The following is an 18,325-nucleotide window of genomic DNA, read 5'->3' as shown; positions in this document are numbered from 1 at the left end:
AAAAATAATAATAAAACTGCAGGTCTGCTTGTTAAAAAATCAAACCCCTAGTTTTAAGTCCAACCATTTAGTCAATTGCAAAGAAAAACAAATCCAATCATCAATCACATAATTCACCCAAGCCATTATATACTGAGAATTCAAATATTCTATAGAAAGAAATTTAGATGAAAAGAAACAATAATAAAGCATTTAATATTACTACTTCTGTCCTGCATGAATAAGAACCTAATCCCCTCGCCGCCTTGCCACAAAACGCTACACAGAATTGATCTTATAAGTCATGTTAATAAAACTAGTCCAACTCTGGCTACTGACTTGGTCTGCAATGAACTTAAATAACAGCATTTCGACATGAAATTATCTCATTTAGGTCAAAAATTGGATCTTTTGTTCTTTTTTGGTTCCTCAAATCAGATTCAAGCTTCCCTTTTGATCAACCTATGCACATTGAACCATCAATAAGCCCACCCAGTAAATAAATTTCATTAAATTGCAACTATCTTACTAAACAAGTTAACAACCACACCCCACCAAAAAGCCTAATCTGAGTCAAGAAACCCCCAATTTTTTGCCAAACCAGGGGTCCGACAATATGTAAGCTAAAACAAGTCTTTAAACATCTTTTTTATGACAGTTATAAACATACCCAGACAATTAAGCACGAATTTCTTCAGTTAGAATGGATGAAGAGAACAAGAAAGTTCCATTACTAACCAGAGGATGATAGCAGTAGTGTACTGTTGCAAGTGTCGAAAAGGTTGTTCAAGTGGGACATTGTCAAAATTGACATTGCAGCTGCCAGCGAAAAGGGTGTCGGTGTAAACAGAAGCCATCACCATTATCATCTTCCCAGCCCTCCAATCGATGGCCCTCACATGCATACTTACATACCCCTCATGACCCGCCATTTTTCTCAGCTATTTCTTTGTTAAAAACGTGGGTTTCGGATCAGATTTAAACAGAGAATTATTAAGTTAACGTAGTCCTTTCCCAAAACATGGGGTAGATCGAAGAAAGAGATCTCGCCTTCAGCCGCTTTTCCCACAGTTGAGAGAGTGAAGAGTAATAATTAGTTCTAGTTCTGTATATTTCCTCGTAACTAATGTAACTTCAAAAAGAATATGTTAAGATTTGTCCCACATCGGCTTTTTGGGATCACAAACCACCCTATTAATAATAAGAGATGAAAAGTCCAGGGCACAACCATACTTGAACAGGATCTGTTCTATAGGTTGTACGTCTGTGTCCTAGACCTCTAAGGAGACAGGAAATCAAATCTGGCGGATGAAATATAGCCAGTAGAGGATCGTTCTTAGCCACCATTGCTTAGCATTGGCTAGGCGGTCTTGTGGCTGTCTGACAGATCTCTAATCTTCATCTTTTTTGTCTTTTGGTACGATTAGTGAATGAAAAATTGTGACTCATCTCTTTTGATTTTGATGTACACCAATGAGCTCAAGTAGTGCCATACTCGACCTCAACTTGAACAGTGTTGACATCCTATTCAATTCGAACTCGAGTTCGAACTCAATCGAGCAGGGAAATGGAGGATTGAACTCGACTCGAAGAAAATGTTAAAAAACTCAAACCCAACTTGATGTGGCTCGAACAATTATGCTGTTACTTTTTTTTCCATTATAAAATTTAATTAAGCATGCAAACCAACTTGTAAATTAACTGAAACATAACCCTTAATGGTAATTTTATAATTAAAAATACATATTATTTAAATTAAAAAATACTCGACGAGTAGCTTGTTGAGTTCGAGTACCATATATTCGGACTCGAAACTCGACTTGCATCCCCACTCGAGCTACTTGAACTCGGTCAAAGCAAGTTCGAGTTGATTGGTTGACAGCTAGCAAGCAGCTCAAATCGCAATCAACCCTAAATGCGATTAGTGAATGAAAAATTGTCTAGCCTAGAGTGGGAGTAGACATTTTGACATATTCAAATCCAACAAGCATTGCAAGCAATGCAATGCAATTGAATGGAAAATAAGGGAAATTCATATTTATACTATCAGTTACGAGAAGAATCAACTCTATTGCACATTATATAACCTATATCTTGCACCTTTCCATTCTAAATCTCCAATATTTTGTGGACGTCATCCACATATATCCTGATCAGTCTCCTGAAACAAAACTGCGAAGCAATCCTTTTGCTTGTGTGTAGCTCCAACCAGATGGCTTCAATCAAATCGTTGAATTCTCCAGTGGTTCGGATATCAACTTCAGACCAAACAACCTCTCGGCATTTGCTTTTGTATCACCGATAAGGGTCTGGCATCTAGTTTCATCATGTTTTGATTCCACAAGTCTATTTGCTACATATTATCCGAACTCTTTTGTCCATGTTAACATTGGAGGCTCCTAGATGTGCACCAAATAACTATCTATTAAAGGAACCAACTTCAAAATGCATGCTTTCTTTTATCATTCTAGATTAGGTTCAAGAGGAAATTCAAACGCATCCAACAAAAGATATTGCTATGCATTCTGTTAATGTTCTAGATTGACCTAACATATCAATAATCCTCCATGTGAAAGATCCAAATTAGGTTAAGGGGAAAATTTGAACTTATCCAATAGAAGATATTGTAAACTTCACTTAATAGGCTGAAGTGGCTAGAAGCCACTACAAGAAAAATTATATTTGGAGGCGCAACAAAATGATGCAATAGGAAACTTTTAGAGGCACTTAGACTATTGAGGCGCACACATCAAATGTCTACTAAACTACCCGTTTGGAAAAGGTTGGAGGCGTTTCTTAACGTCATGTTTAATGAATTTGATGCATTCACAATTGCCATGATAGAAATTGCAAATAGGCACACACCAATGCCTCTAAAGATGCCCTATAAAGGCACTTTACTTGGTATCATTTTTGCTCTTTTTAGGACACTTTTACGTGTTGCCAAAAAGTAATTGTCTAGGCACAATGAAGTGCATTATATACATTAATGGAGGCAGTTTATAGTGTAGTGTTTACCTGTCTTTCAAGGCATTTTCTACCATTGTAAAAAGGAATCTCCAAACACTCAAAAAGTGTCACGATATGTGGTTTTACTAGGTGCATTAGTTTCAATGTAGGCATTGGCAAGTGCCTCAATAGATGTCTTTTTTTTGTGCAATTTTCATCTAAATTTTATACTCTAATCTCCTAATACAATACGCCAAACACATAATATGCAATTGTAAGACAGCCACTATGCCAAAGAATATAAATCTGCTTGAAAGTAAAAAACTGGTGACATCCTAAATAAAGCAAAAAGTTCCACAAATCTGAAGTTAATTCAAAAACTAGCATTAATACTTCTTTAAACAAAAGGCTGTCATCCAACTCTTGCAATAGAATCCAGCAACATTCTCAAGAACACAAAATATTCCACAAATTTGAAGTTAACTCAAAAACTAGTATTGGTTCTCTAAACAAAAGGCTGCTGTCCAACTCTTGCTTCTCTAACAAAAGGCTGCTGTCCAACTCTTGCTTCTCCAAACAAAAGGCTACTGTCAATCCTCATGAATCTTCACCTATAAAATTAGTAGATTAAGTAAGAACACCACTTCATTATCCATCCAACTTACAAATATTTGTAAAGAAAAAAACTTGAACAATCTTGTGTCAAATTATACCAATTTCAGTGGCCAAGCAATCGGTGCACCAAGTGCATCTTCAATTGTTTGCAATAGCCCATAAGGCCTAATCAATTGTTCATTGCGTTCCATCACGATTTGTACTAGTATTTCACACCAACATGGTCCTAATGGTTGTCCACCAACAACTTTAGAAGGATCAATTCCTTGGAGGCGACCAATAGCTAGACATTTTGTTGGATCAAACAAGCTGAAAATATCCACCCAATCACCTTCCTACAAGATAATTTGAAGTCATAGAATTGAATTAGGTAGATTTATTTTTTAAAAAAATTTGGTAGAGTTTCCCCTGCATTTTGAGCATTTCTCCAATTTTCAGCAATAAAACTTAATAACCATGACTTTACTAAGTAGAAATTACCATGTTTTACTATTCAATATAACCAAACAAAATAGCAGTTTAATGAATCAACAAGTTTCAAACAACAAAAGTGAGTATCCTCATATGGTATAATCACAATAAATTCTTGAAAAATAATCATGAATATACCTGAAGAGAACGAGCACCCATAGGAGATTTTGAAACATGATTAGAGGACGTTGAATTTATCGAGCCACCAGTTTTTGAGCCACTATTTTGCTGCTGACACACCATTGCTTTGAGCTCTGCAAGTTCTTTGGCTTGGTCTTTCAGCTGCTGATCTTGCTCAGCAAATTTATCTTCCATCTTAGAAATTGCTGCCTTTTGCTCCATAACGATACGCTGACAAGTGCTGCGACTAGGTACATTACCCCATTTGTCTGATGGTGTCACACCTAGACCATACATGCACACACGCCCATTGTTATCTTCCCCAAATACTTGGGCAAATGCATCATTACGACCAACATCATCATTAGAACCAGGGGGAAGTTGGCTAACTTTTTCCTTCAAAGCTTGCTGTATTTAAAATCCAGAAAAAATTCAATATTACTAAAGTCGATTATCTTACATTAATGAAGATAAAATCAGTCCTAAGTTAGTAGACAATTTAAGTCGTTTAGAGTACTAATTTCATCAACCAATTAATAACTTACTAATGTAGCTGCAACGTCATCATTTCCTGGGTTTCCGTTTGAGTCAGTATAACAGTGTTCGAACATATCAACTCGTGATGGGAGATGACCTAATTTTTTCATCTATAGAAAATGAAGTCTTCATAAGACCACTAGGTGATACAAGAAAAAACTAAATGAAACTAAAAGGTTTAAAAGATTTACCAATTTCTTTCGAATTGAGCATACGATTTCTTCCCTGTCTTATGATTCATTGTTTTCTTAGCCCGACTCATCTTATTCTTCTCGCTGGTATTCTGAAATTATAGAAAAATAGTGAAAACTTATAATCTCAACATAATGCTTGATATTTAATAGTTAAAACAGTTATACCTTTGTTTCCTTTAAGCTCCAGTAAGCCAGAAGATTTCTCCACTGATCTTTCAAGATCCGCTGATCCCTATTGTTAATTTGACTCTCAATGGATTCATTTGGATTGTAATATTTTGCCTTTAAAGCTGATTTCCAATTTCTCCATTTTTTGCCGATTGATTTCAAAGTCCAAAAATCTGCACCTGGAGAAAGACGAAATTTTTCCTACAATAACACCTCAAATAGTTAGATCCATATTTTTGTCATATAAAGGGTACAGCTGTATATTTGCATCAAGCAAAATGTGCATTACCTTCACCAATACAAGCATGTCTTGCTTCTTATCATTTGTCATTTCACGCCAATCTGTCACGTCTAGAGGAGCATACTTTCCATTTCTTGCTATTGTTCCTAAGAACTCAGTAAATTTGGTCTTGTTCTTGCCAACAGGCTCACCATCCTTATCAAATCTAACTTTGTACCGATGACAACTACTAGGTTTACCCCATATTTCTGTCATATATGTTGGCCCTCTAGTTTTTCTTTGTGAATTTTCATCTGCATTTTCTTCATCTATAACCATGAAATATGACACCGGTGAATTTCATTACCAAAAGAAACTAGTAGAACTAAAAGTTTTGAAACTGAATCTCAAGAATGAAAATCAGAACTGGACATGACTTATTAGAGATGTACCTGTAGAGTTAGGCTCCTCAATGTGAATCTGATTTTCAGCTATATCCTCGTGTTGATCAACAAGTGTATTTCCAGTAATCTTCTGTCTTTTAGTCCTTGCCATTCCTACAAATAAAAATATTTAACAAATAAAAGAACACAAATACAAAAAGGATAGCAAAATCTCAAACGGATATGATAATAGAAAGGCTACAACTAGACTGAAAATTTTCATCTACTAACAAATCAATTTTAAAGTGCAAGTAAGTAAGTTAAAACAGAAATTTTAAAATAGACAAATGCAAAGACACAACAAGGTTAATCTGAATTTGCATCTACAAAAAAATGCATGTGAAATTGCAACCACGTTTATAGTTACAACTTTTACAGTTTTAATAGCAAAAACCAAACATTTCAACAATTCAGGCTAGTGGAGTATTTCATCTCCATCATCTTCTCGAACCCATCGAATGTCTTCATTCTCATTGTCCATTTGAGTTGTTGAGGTAATTGTGCTCTGCAAATACATCTCAATATCACATACGGGGTCCATCATAAACTCATTCCTAGGAGATGTAGCAACAACAACACTCCAGCCTTCAGCTAAAGGGTCTTCAACATAAAAAACTTGTGAAACTTGGGTTGCTATCACATATGGCTCAGGGTGAGGCTTTACATTCTTGAAGTTGGCCAATGTGAATCCATCCTCATCTTGCTTTAATCTTTTGCCTTTTGATATCCAATCACATTCAAATAAGGTGACAGTTCGGCCTTCAGTGTAATTTAACTCAAGGATATTCGTCAAAATACCATAGTAAGCCAAGTCACTTAAAATTGGATTATTATCTTTAGTACTCGAAAAGCTTGATGTTGTTGCATTGACAAGAACCCCACTATTCTGAGTTTTCCTCTGAGATTCTAATTGTCTTGTATGGAAGCGAAAGCCAGTGACAAGAATCTTTTGATATGTTCTCCCCACATTATTTGGACCCCTAGCCAGAAGTTTCAAATCTTTGGAGATGTCAACACCATCAGCCACTTGAATCTGCTTAACCTATTATATACAAAATGTAACAATGACAAATTTCTTCTTTTATGCATAAAAAAAAAGATAATAGAACCTGTAAGATTGTTGAGCTTACATGGTTCGAAAACCAATCTGCAAAATTCTCACAATGAATACGCTCAATGACATGTTTTCCAGCACATGGATTTTGCTCCTCCACCATTTTATGGTGTTTGCTGCATATAGAAACTCACTAAGTATTTAACATATATAATTTTTTTAATTGAAAGGAATTTACTTACTCAACATATGGCTTGATGTGGTCGCAATTAAATAGCACATATTGATATGCTTTTCTCAAAATTTCATTGCTGAAATTTGTTGGAGTTCCTTTTCCTAATGGACGACATGAACTGGAAAATACATCGAAGCCTTCACTTGAGGTGCTGCCCACATCATCATTTCTACTTGTCCGATTAAACTTCGTTTCAACATAATCAGCTAGGTATAAGGAACAAAAATTCAAACATTCCTCAGCTAAATACCCTTCAGCAATACAGCCTTCTGGTCGACTTCTATTTCGGACATAGGATTTCAAAGTTCCTAAATACCTTGACAAGGCAAGTTTTAATTCAAGTTTAGAATATTGAGATGAAGTTAATGATAAAAAATGTCTAAAATTTTCAAAATACTTCACTTAAATATTTCATGAGTACCTTTCTATAGGATACATCCACCGATAATGGACAGGCCCTCCTATTTTTGCTTCGCTAACCAAATGAACAGCTAGATGTACCATCACATTAAAAAAGGATGGTGGAAAAATCCTTTCTAATTGACAAAGTATGATACCAATCTCTTTTTCCAAATGAACTAAATCTGCTGGATCCAAAACTTTGGAGCACAACTTGCGAAAATACCTGCTCAATTTGACTAAAGGAGAGCGAACTGCTTTTGATAAAGTCCTGCGCAGAGCTATTGGGAGAAGTTGTTGCATCAAAATATGGTAATCATGACTTTTTAATCCAGAAATTTTTTGTGGCTTTACTTTAACACATCTAGAAATATTTGCTGCGTAGCCATCTGGAACTTTTATCCCTTTCAAAACTTTGTAAAATATCTCCTTTTCCTTCTTTTTCATTGTAAAGCAAGCTGGAGGCAGAACACTCCTACCATTTCCCTTCTCAATGGGATGCAATTCTGATCTTATACCCATATCACGAAGGTCAAGACGTGACTTTTTATTATCTTTGGTTTTTTCCAGATTCAACAATGTAGCCACAATGATCTCACAGATGTTCTTCTCAATGTGCATAACGTCAAGATTATGACGTATCATATTGTCTTTCCAATAGGGCAAATCAAAGAAAATACTTAATTTTTTCCAATTAAATGGCAATTCTGGATTGTCACTAACTGTCTTCCCAAGTTTAATACTATAACCAGCTAACTCATCTAAAATTGTAGACCCCATTAACCTTCTTGGTGGTTTTCCATACTCTACAGCTCCATTGAAAGATTTAGCATCTTTGCGAAATGGATGGTTCATTTCCAAGTACCTTCGATGCCCCATATAGCAATATTTTCCCCAATTTTGCAGATGCTGTGAAGATGTGTATTTATGGCATACAGGACATGCAAGTTTTCCTTTAGTGCTCCATCCGGAGAGGATTGCATAACCTGGAAAGTCACTGATGGTCCATAAAAGTGCTGCACGAAGTTGAAAGTTTTCTTTTCTTGATGCATCATATGTATTCACTCCAACATCCCACAATTCCTTTAATTCTGCTATGAGAGGTTTTAAATATATATCAATATTATTTCCTGGTGCAAATGGACCGGGTATCAACAATGACAACATAAAGTTCGGTTGTTTCATACACATCCATGGCGGCAAATTATATGGCATCAATATTACCGGCCAAGTGCTATGAGTTGAACTCATATTTTTGAATGGGTTAAATCCATCTGATACTAGGCCCAACCTCACATTACGAGAATCTTGAGAAAATTCTGGATGATGAAAGTCAAATGTTTGCCAACATGGAGAATCAGCAGGGTGCCTCATGTTACCATCCTTAGTACGACCTTCTGCATGCCATCTCATATGGCCTGCAATTTTGGAGGACATAAATAGGCGTTGTAACCTATGTTTTAGGGGAAAATGCCATAAAACCTTATGCGGTATTTTTCTTCCCTCACCAGTCGGATCATTTTCAGATTTAACCCATCTAGATTCTTTACATGTTTCACAATGCTTTCTTCTTGCATCTACCCCCCCAATACAAAGTACAGTCATTCGGACATGCATCATATTTATCATACCCAAGTCCTAATTCCTTCATTAACTTTTCAACTTCATAATAAGACTTAGGCAAACCATCCATCGCATCTGGAAAGGCTTCTTTCAACAAATCAAGTAACATATCAAAAATTTTGTTGCTGAGTTTACCAAGGCATTTGAGGTGAAGCAGCCGAATCATAAAGGAAAGTTTTGAGAATCTTTTACATCCAGAGTAAAGCTCTTTGTTAGAATTATCAATTAGATTGTAAAACTTTTCAGCTTCTACATTGGGCAATTGGCTTTTGTATTCAGTTCCATCTATCCTTGTATAATCTTGTTCAGGAATTCCCATTGCATCATGAACCAAACCATGCATGTCATCAAGTTCATCCCGTACCCCATGTGAGATATCATAGGAAGTAGGTTTTGGTGCACTAGAGTAAACAAATTCTCCATGAGCTGCCCAATGGGTGTATCCTTTAACAAAACCATAAACTTTCAAATGAAGTTCTGCATTCTCCCTGGTAATACATACACCACACTTACATTCTTTACATGGACATAATATCATCCCATTTATACTTGAATTCTGGAATGCATAATCTAAGAATTTTTGCAAACCATCCCAATATTCTTTGCTTCGTCTATTCTTTTGCATCCAAGTTTTATCCATATTCTGTAACCATGACAAATTTAACCTTAAAATATACACATACATACATATACATATACATATACATATATAAGCAAAAGAAAGCAATTAAGAATAATATTAACAAAGTGCATCACTCATACAACAAAAAAATTATTAGGATACCAAGAAGCTATTTGGAAGTCAACGAGAAGGTCACTGTTTGAGATAAAAGCACAAGACATGAGAACCCCAAAGGTTTTCCGCTACTAGCCATTTATCACGTGTCACCAAGTAAATAGTTTTTTACACAAATCAATGTTAAGAATAAAATTTGCAGGTCATATAATATATCTACTGCAATGACACTCCAGTTTAAAAAAAAATTAAGAATCCAAATGACCAAAAGATGAAAATGAACGTACATTACAGGTTCAAACAAATGAACAAATTTAATATCATATATGTAACTTAATCTAATTCCTAATAAAAAAGAACACAAGAATATAAGTTGGCTTGTACCTCTAGCGAAATCAATGTGCAACGTCTTCAAAATGATTTCTTTTCACAGATAGCTATCTTCAATTCAAACCTGTGGTGAAACATTAATGAACTTTAGTAAAATTTTAATATTTTGAATAGGTGCTATACGTACTTCTCTAATTATTCAAGAAGAAAAATAACATCAGCTTGCAAATTTCTTGAAGAATATTTTAAAAAAATGAGAAAGAACCAAAAGTGCTGAATGACTTTTCCTAATTATTCTGAAACAAACAGAACAGGGCATGAAAATATAAATGCACCAACATATATAAATGCATCAGCTTACTATGCAAACAGAACAAGGCATGCACGTTATTATGAAGCAAACAGAACAAGGCATCAGCTTACTTTCTCTATGTACATATATAAATGCACCAACATATGCATGAAAATGATCCAAGGCATGCACATTTTCCCCATGTGAACAGAAAACCACAAATGCAAATTATTCTCATTGAATAACATTTTCATAAAAAGCATTGGGATAGCAGGAATTTTATTTAAACTCAAGAAATAAAAAGATTTTATGTTCATGTTTGAGGGACCAACTTCGCTTTACAAGTTAAAATTTAGAAACCTCTGTATTGGTGCCAATTATTTTTCTGGTAAACTTAATTGCCATATTACCATAATATGAATCAAGTTTGGAAACTCAACTACAACTCAAACAATTGCTAACAGTTAACTTTCTTCCCAATTCACTAGTTCTGACTTTGCCAAATTTTACATGTTTTTCCGAAACCAAATGACATGAACAGTACACCATCTTTGACATTCTTAGTAGTTACTAGTCAGTAGAAGTAAAGCACCTGGGATTCTATATCCTATATTTTGTGCCAGACCAGTTGCACTAACGTAGGAATAGAAACCAATTCCCAAGTTCCAACTCGGTTGAGAGAAGCATTAACTACATAATCATAATGTCCTGATTCAATTCTCAGGCATCCATTTTTCCCCTTTTCCCTTCCACTTTTGTACTTGAATTTTAAAAAAAACTCTACCACTATTTTTATACACTTTATTATACTTTGTATCAGCGTATTATTACCTAACTGCCAAAGTACTTTGTGGAATTAGTAGGCTAAAGTAAATGCAAAAGGTGCTTAGAAATTCAACAGGATTGCAAAAGGAAGCCTCAATTGATCGATCGGGCTTAGTCGCCAAATACCAGATCACACGGCAGGGTTTGATGGGTTTGTCTTGCTTAATATTAACAATCGGCCGCGGTGGGAGAATGGGACTGCCTCCTGAGTCCTGAATTGGTACTGTCGATGGCCCCAAGGCCGAAACAAGGAGGCGGACACATTCCATATGGCATTACATTAGATGCCAGCAAAAAAAAACCAGCAATCAATCAACCAGCCAACTGCTTTTAATATTGCCCCATGTTTTTCTCCATCACATTATTAATACTCAACATAGAAATCAGATTTTAAAAAAAGAAAAAAAAAATCAAACTAGCAACAGGGGAGAAAATAATTCAGTGAGCAGGCAAAGCATATGATTTTCAAAAACCCATAATACACTTACCTTTTAACCGCTAAACCATCCTTCTCTTCTTCTGGTCAAATTGGAGTGCATCTAAAAACTCAAGATAGAAAGAGAGAGGGTAGGGATTAAAGAATGAAAAAAAGAGGCAGAAATGGAAGGTTGATTTTGACGATGATGGATTTTGTGAATAGGGTCCAAGGGTTTAGATTTGGAGAAGAAGCTGAGGGAACTTTTTGGTGTGAATTGTAAGAGGCGGAGACCTTTCAAAGAGAAATGTATTGGGCAAACTTTAGTGAAGCGGCAAAATTTTCCTTGCCGCGTTTTTTTTTTTCTTTTCCCCGCGCTTTCTCTCCATTTCATTTATACCAGTGACAAAACTACGTCGTTTCTATCTCAATTTCCTATTACTTCTGCTGACATTCACAAGTAATGCCCTAATAGCTATTCTAATTTGACATATCAAATTTTTCAATTTAGAAAAATATAAAACAAAGTGCAATGGTATTTGGTTCATGTTATTTTATTATGGCACTCACTTTTTTATGTCTTCATAAAACATGTAAAATGACACTTACAAAAAAGTGTCCTTATAGGTATGTCATAATAGGACATTTTTCTTGTAGTGAGCAGATAATAAGCTTAAGAAAGTCACATTACTTGGCTTTACTTCTACTTCCACCGAATTCTCTTAACCATTTTGAAGCTTGAGGACCCAATCCATCAGTTCCATAGCCCTTAATCATTGTTATCCATGCTACGAGGTCATCAGCGACCATTCTGTCAAAACAGATACTTCGAGTAGAAAGGTTTCTACATTTAAGATAAATATTTAGTTGATGACGGAGCACAAAGGATCAAGGGTGATCAAGCTACGAGTGATCAAGTTGTACAAGTTTCAAGCGGTCTAATCACAAGAGCTCGTGCAAGAAAACTAAGAGAGTCACTTCAAGCTTTTGTGTGCACGATTCAAGCTCGAGTTGGGGACGACTTGAGGATCATGGAAGGCTTGGACAATGAAAATTCAACCCTTTACACTTTGTACCAAGTTGAAGAGTTGGGTGAAGAAGATTAGTTGATTAGCTAGTTAGTCATTTGGATAGTTTTGCTTGTTGTCTTAGTCGTATGTTAAGCAAGGGTTTGTTTGTCATTTACCTTGCCAATTGAGTCATTTATATTGAATAATGATTCGGCCAAACTTGTCTTCATAAAGGCCGAAAATCTAGTTGCTTATTTATTTGGTTGAAGACCGAATCTGTTTGGCACTTAAGGGTCAATTTAGTCCAAGATAGAGTAGGTTTCGGAGTCCATGTAAGGCTATAAATAAGCCTAACCTCAAACGTTTTGATGGTCAGAATTTTTAGACAATTTTCGTGAGTTTATTTCACATTCTCTTTTCCAAGAGAGCTCCCTTTGAATACTTGAGAGTTTTCTTAAGCTATTCGATCTGAACTTATCAATCAAGTACCTCCTTGATTGTGGCGTTCCTCTACCTACAAATTTGGTTCATTAATTCGATTAGTTACGGGTTGATATCGTATCAATATTGTTAACTCATAGGATTATTAGGATCAAGTTTTTCGCTGCCAAACCTAGGTGTTAGTTGTCTAGATCGTGACGAGTGAATCACGGGTTTCGTCTTCGACGGAGTTTGTCTCACATCATTAGTGTTAACAATTCTAATGGTACATCCTTCATCAAAATGATGCTATATGATGCTATTGGCTAAGTCTAAGGTTGTGACACTATTGGCTGACCCTTAGTTTTCAAATGAAATTCACTCTCATCTCAGAAATTTAAATTTAAAAGAACATGCATTAGTGATTACAAAGAAGATGCTTTGGTGGTTACAAAGAGTAATATCATATTAACTTCTTCAAAGAAATAGAAAAACAAATTGCATATATATAATATATAAAAGAATAAAGTTGGTCTCATTGCATATGCCAAATTAGAAGAAAGGTAATCTATTCTCCTTTTTTAAATGGTACATTTAGCTAATTAATCAATGTAAAGAGATGTTGCCTTCCATTTAGATTATGACACAATGCTACGACCTTATTTGGCCAGGATCTATTCCATAGGTTTCAACATTGGTTGGAATTGTAATGTTGTTGTCGGAGAACAGGATTTGTTCTATAGCATCGTTCCCAAACTCCATTTCAACATTGGGTGGACTGGTCATACGGTTGTCCAAAAGATGCTTCAATATAGGGCAGCATGGTCATGCGATTGTCCAAGAGAGTGTTTAAACTTTTGACATATTATAGTCTCTAGTTTTCCATGGAAAACTTTATACATAGATTCTAAAAATTTTGTAAAAGTATTTTAGCCAAAAGTTTGAGGAAAACATATGAATCCTTAAGTGCAAATAATCAAATGTTTGAATCTATGTGAAATTAACTCATATCTTAATGTAAATGATCGATTGAGTTTATTTCATATTAATATAAGCAAGGAAGATCCTACTTTTTTAATCTTTACTACTACGAAACTAAATTGTGCGGCAAAATTCAATAAACATTGACCATTCCGAAAATAAAAGTAGGATGTAACCAACAAAGAGACAATAAAAAGATAGGTGGTTAGCTTTATGAAAAAAATGAAAACAAAAACATTTTAACATCAAATCCTTGCTGTAAAATGATAAAAAAAAGGAGTCTTAAAGAAAAATTATAAAAACAACTTATGAAATTAGGATATACTTGAAAAATATAAAGAACAATTCTTATATAGATGGAAAAAACACTAAAAGAAATAATTAGTCCACTTTAAAAGAGTTTTCTTCACTAACTATGCTAGCAAATAGCTTTTAGTTTTCTTCAATTGCTTCAACATCTTCAACAAGTGTTTTATAGTGTTGCTTCAACTCATCAATGCTTTTATTAGGAACCATAGAAGCAATCTTGTCCCACTGTTCCTTAGAGTCCCCAGTCCAGTGCATGGCAATGGCGCTCTCAAAAGCTATGTCTTCTTCTCTGCTCCATACTACAGAAGAAGAAGAAGCAGACATTATCCCTCTTGCTTGAAGATCCTGAATAATACTTTTGTGCCTTCTTACTAGTTTTTCAAGTTCAGTAGGGAAGTTTTATGCAGGTGGGGATGCCTCTTGATGCTTTTGTTCAGCTGAGGTTCTTTTGGGAGTTGGAGAGAAGGAAAGAAAATAGGTGGGCAGGATAAGAGAAGAAAGTAAAAGAGAGTGCAAGATAAGAATATGGAACCATTGTATTAAATGGAAAAGGACCACTTGTGAGGTAGAAGGGATGGGTTCATTTGTCATGTCCATACAAAGTCATGGCCAAAAAATTTCACATCCAAGAACAAGCGGAAAAAGAATCTCACGCTCTCTCTTAAGCCCTACCAAGAAATTACTTGCGCAAATAGCTACAGGCTACTTGCAGCTCCATTAACATCTCAATCCGGTGAAAGAATTTTACACATTATTGTCTGTCATTGATGCAGCGTATCAAGGGCAGTATGAAAAAGATTTCTCAAGAAACCAAATGCAAGGTTTTCTTTAGTTCACTTATTATTTGGCATCCCCTCTACTAAGGCCATTTCAAAATGTCATTCTTCTCCTTTTAGACCATGCACAATTTGGGCATTCCGATCATGATATTAGCAGGAAAGTAAAATGCCGCCAGCAAAGAAGGATAGATTTACCGATGGGTTTTCAATCACTGGTCGTCAATCATTTCTCAACTCGCTGGGTTTTTGCAAGACAACTTTGAAAGTGTTAGAGAAGAGAGTGGGTTTTTGCAATATAACTTTGCTTGGTGGTGGGTTGGGTCTTCAATCGTCTCAATGGGTGGTGGAGTAAGGCCGTGATTTTTCGTCTCTCGGTGAAGGCTGTGTGAAAGGAAAATAATTTCAGAATGATAGATAAGGAACTTATTTTCCTTCTCTCGGTGTAAGTTCTTTTTCGTCAGAAATCATTTTCTCAAATTAATTGACAACCAAACAACGGAAAATGTGGAAAATGTTTTCCGGAAAATATTTTCCACCCAAACAAACAGACCCTTAATGTAAATAATTGATTGAGTTTATTTCATAGTAATATATGAATCTAATATACATTGAAGCACTTTAATTAATCAACCTAAGCAAGGAAGAGCCTACTTTTTTAATCTTTACTCTGACGAAACTAATTGTGGGGAAAAATTCAGTAAACATTGACCATTCCGAAAATAAAAGTAGGATGTAACCAACAAAGAGACAATAAAAAGATAGGTGGTTAGCTTTATGAAAAAAATGAAAACAAATACATTTTAACATCAAATTCTTGATGTAAAATGATAAAAGAAAGGAGTCTTAAAGAAAAATTATAAAAACAACTTATGAAATTAGGATATACTTGAATTAATTTCTTGTAATACCTTGTAAAAATATAAAGAACAATTCTTATATAGATGGAAAAAAACACTAAAAGAAATAATTAGTCCACTTTAAAAGAGTTTTCTTCACTAACTATGTTAGCAAATAGCTTTTAGTACATATTCGACATACATAAAAGTCACGTCTATTTTTATAGTATATACACATAAAAACTATGGCTAATAAATTGAAATAATCTCACAAAAACATATCACATGTCATTTTCTTAATGTGCCAATAATATATTCTACAACAGTATAATATATCTTAGATTTTTTTTAACATAACATGGGCATTTATATAATTTCCATTTATTTTTTAATTCCAATGGTAATATTCAGATATTTCGGCATTTTTCCTTTTTCTTCTACATCTAATGTTGTTCCTTTTGTTTTCTTTTCCTTTCCTAGTACATTATAGAATAATAGTAGAGAAAGATATTCTACACTATTATTACTTGGTTTTGTAATTTAAAGTCATTCAAAATGTTTGTTTAAGTGGATCTACTTTAAAACAATGCAAAAATTTCTAAGAAACAAAGAATTTTTTGAAACAAATGCAAGCTGCATTGAAAAGTTGGTGAATTATATATACTAACAGCGAAGAGATGTTATACATGGTATATCTTGCACATATTAGTATAAGAGAACATGATTTGTACATTGCCTGGTCTTGCTTAGGGTTAAGTTTATAATTTAATAGTATATTAATTTGCAAGGTTGTTGTGTACATAAAAAGTTTTAGAAAATGCAAAATGAGATACTTGAATTATGAATTCCATTTTATAACAGAAAATGCAAAAATAAAATGAACAATTAATGTGTAGTTAGCTAATTTGGTTTGTCTTTTCTTAGCTAACTATATGTTCTAAAGAAAATATTCTGGTAAAAAGGGATATGTATGTAGGTATTGTGCTCGAATTGAGTTATAGAAACACTTTAGAAAACCAAAAGAAAGTATGCTATAGATGTTATGCACGTATTATATTGGATCCTGCCTCTCTTTGATTTCATATTTTAAAACAAGATAAAGATTATTAGCCAAAATAATTTCATAAGATCAATATTTTATTGTGATTTAACAGTCTCTCAAATAAATTTTTGGTTAAAGAATTAATATTCTCATGTTAGTCTACTTGTTTAATTCTAGCTTGAGATTTTAGTCTTCTGTTTGTTTTGTGGGACAATGTTACTCATTTGTAACCTGTATCTGTCAAATATAATTCATTTTAATCCTACCAAAAATAAACAATCAGAATAAGTGAACTTCACTTTTGTTAGAAGTCATACATTAAAGATTTATATGTCAAGCTGTAAGTCATATCAACTTATAATTTGGGATATTACAAGATAGTTTCTTTGTATACTATTCTTTCTTGGAGATTAAAAGATATTTCTTCTAAAATCATTCTTTCTTGTAGCTTTTTTTTTTTTTGGGTTCTTTGTTGCTTAAAAAGTACAGCTAGCTATAATATCGTGTTAGGTTTTACCCAAATTCAATTTAGATTCAATGTCCTTACCAATTTCAATCTACTGAAAGTCTATTTCGTACTTTTATTCAATATGTCGATTGTTGATAGATTCTACAACCATGTTTAATTCCCTTAGCCTAAAGAATATTAACTCATTTAAGAATCTCCAAAAAAATTCAATGTGGATTATTAAGGAATGGAGAGTTTCTTACTTTAACCTGAGAGGTCCTTTTTTTTTCCTTTAAATATCTTTTTCCGAATTATTCTTTTGTCATGATTGTTATATTACTAAACAATTATTGATTTAGGTTAATAGCTAGTGGCCTATGTCGTGAGTCATAGAAATAACTTTTATATTTCATACTTATCATTTGATAAGTATTTGTTTAACGATGGACAAGTGCATATGAATGGGTTTCACCAATTGTTGTGAAATTAGATTGAAACACAATTTATGATGTTTGCCAAGCCAAAATTTGTGTGTATAGAGAGATGTGTATATACAAGGATTTTTCTTACTAATTTCTTTATTTCGCTTGAGGTTTCGAGCCTAATTTTTTATTTGTTATAGAATGAATCTCTCTATTATCATTTAACAAAAGCGAGAATTTTAAGTGACAATGGAGAAGATGAACCAGTCCAAGTGGAGAGGGACTCTAGGGAAGTGCTCATGGAAAAAATCAATGCGATACCCAGTCCACCCCATGGGCTGGTGTTCCGAAGCCCTGAGGGGGCATTTGAACGAACTAAGGGAAAGGAAAATCAGAGTTATAGTAACAAGAAACGAGAGCAAAGAGGAGACCTTCATACAGTAACGGTGAAAATGCCAGGGCAGAGCAAAGCA

General features: G+C 34.3%; 1 protein-coding gene and 1 pseudogene across 1 annotated transcript; one reads left to right on the top strand and one right to left on the bottom strand.

Moving 5' to 3' along the window:
• The first annotated feature begins 1,202 nt into the window (after positions 1-1,202).
• LOC113733559 (small nucleolar RNA U3) lies at positions 1,203-1,369 on the top strand (annotated as a pseudogene).
• A 4,742-nt stretch (positions 1,370-6,111) lies between these two features.
• On the bottom strand, positions 6,112-12,415 carry LOC113728834 (uncharacterized). Its single transcript, XM_027253196.2, has 5 exons — positions 12,297-12,415; positions 8,984-9,495; positions 7,407-8,802; positions 6,827-6,926; positions 6,112-6,738 (listed from the first exon to the last, which is right to left on the bottom strand). The coding sequence occupies exons 1-5, from the start codon at positions 12,413-12,415 to the stop codon at positions 6,112-6,114; spliced, it is 2,754 nt and encodes a 917-aa protein (XP_027108997.2).
• Between the last annotated feature and the right edge of the window lie 5,910 nt (positions 12,416-18,325).

This window comes from Coffea arabica, chromosome 2e (assembly GCF_036785885.1).
Source record: "Coffea arabica cultivar ET-39 chromosome 2e, Coffea Arabica ET-39 HiFi, whole genome shotgun sequence".
In the NCBI taxonomy this organism is placed as follows: Eukaryota; Viridiplantae; Streptophyta; class Magnoliopsida; order Gentianales; family Rubiaceae; genus Coffea; species Coffea arabica.
Note: the sequence above shows the minus strand (reverse complement) of the source record. Positions and strands in the feature narration are given on the sequence as shown.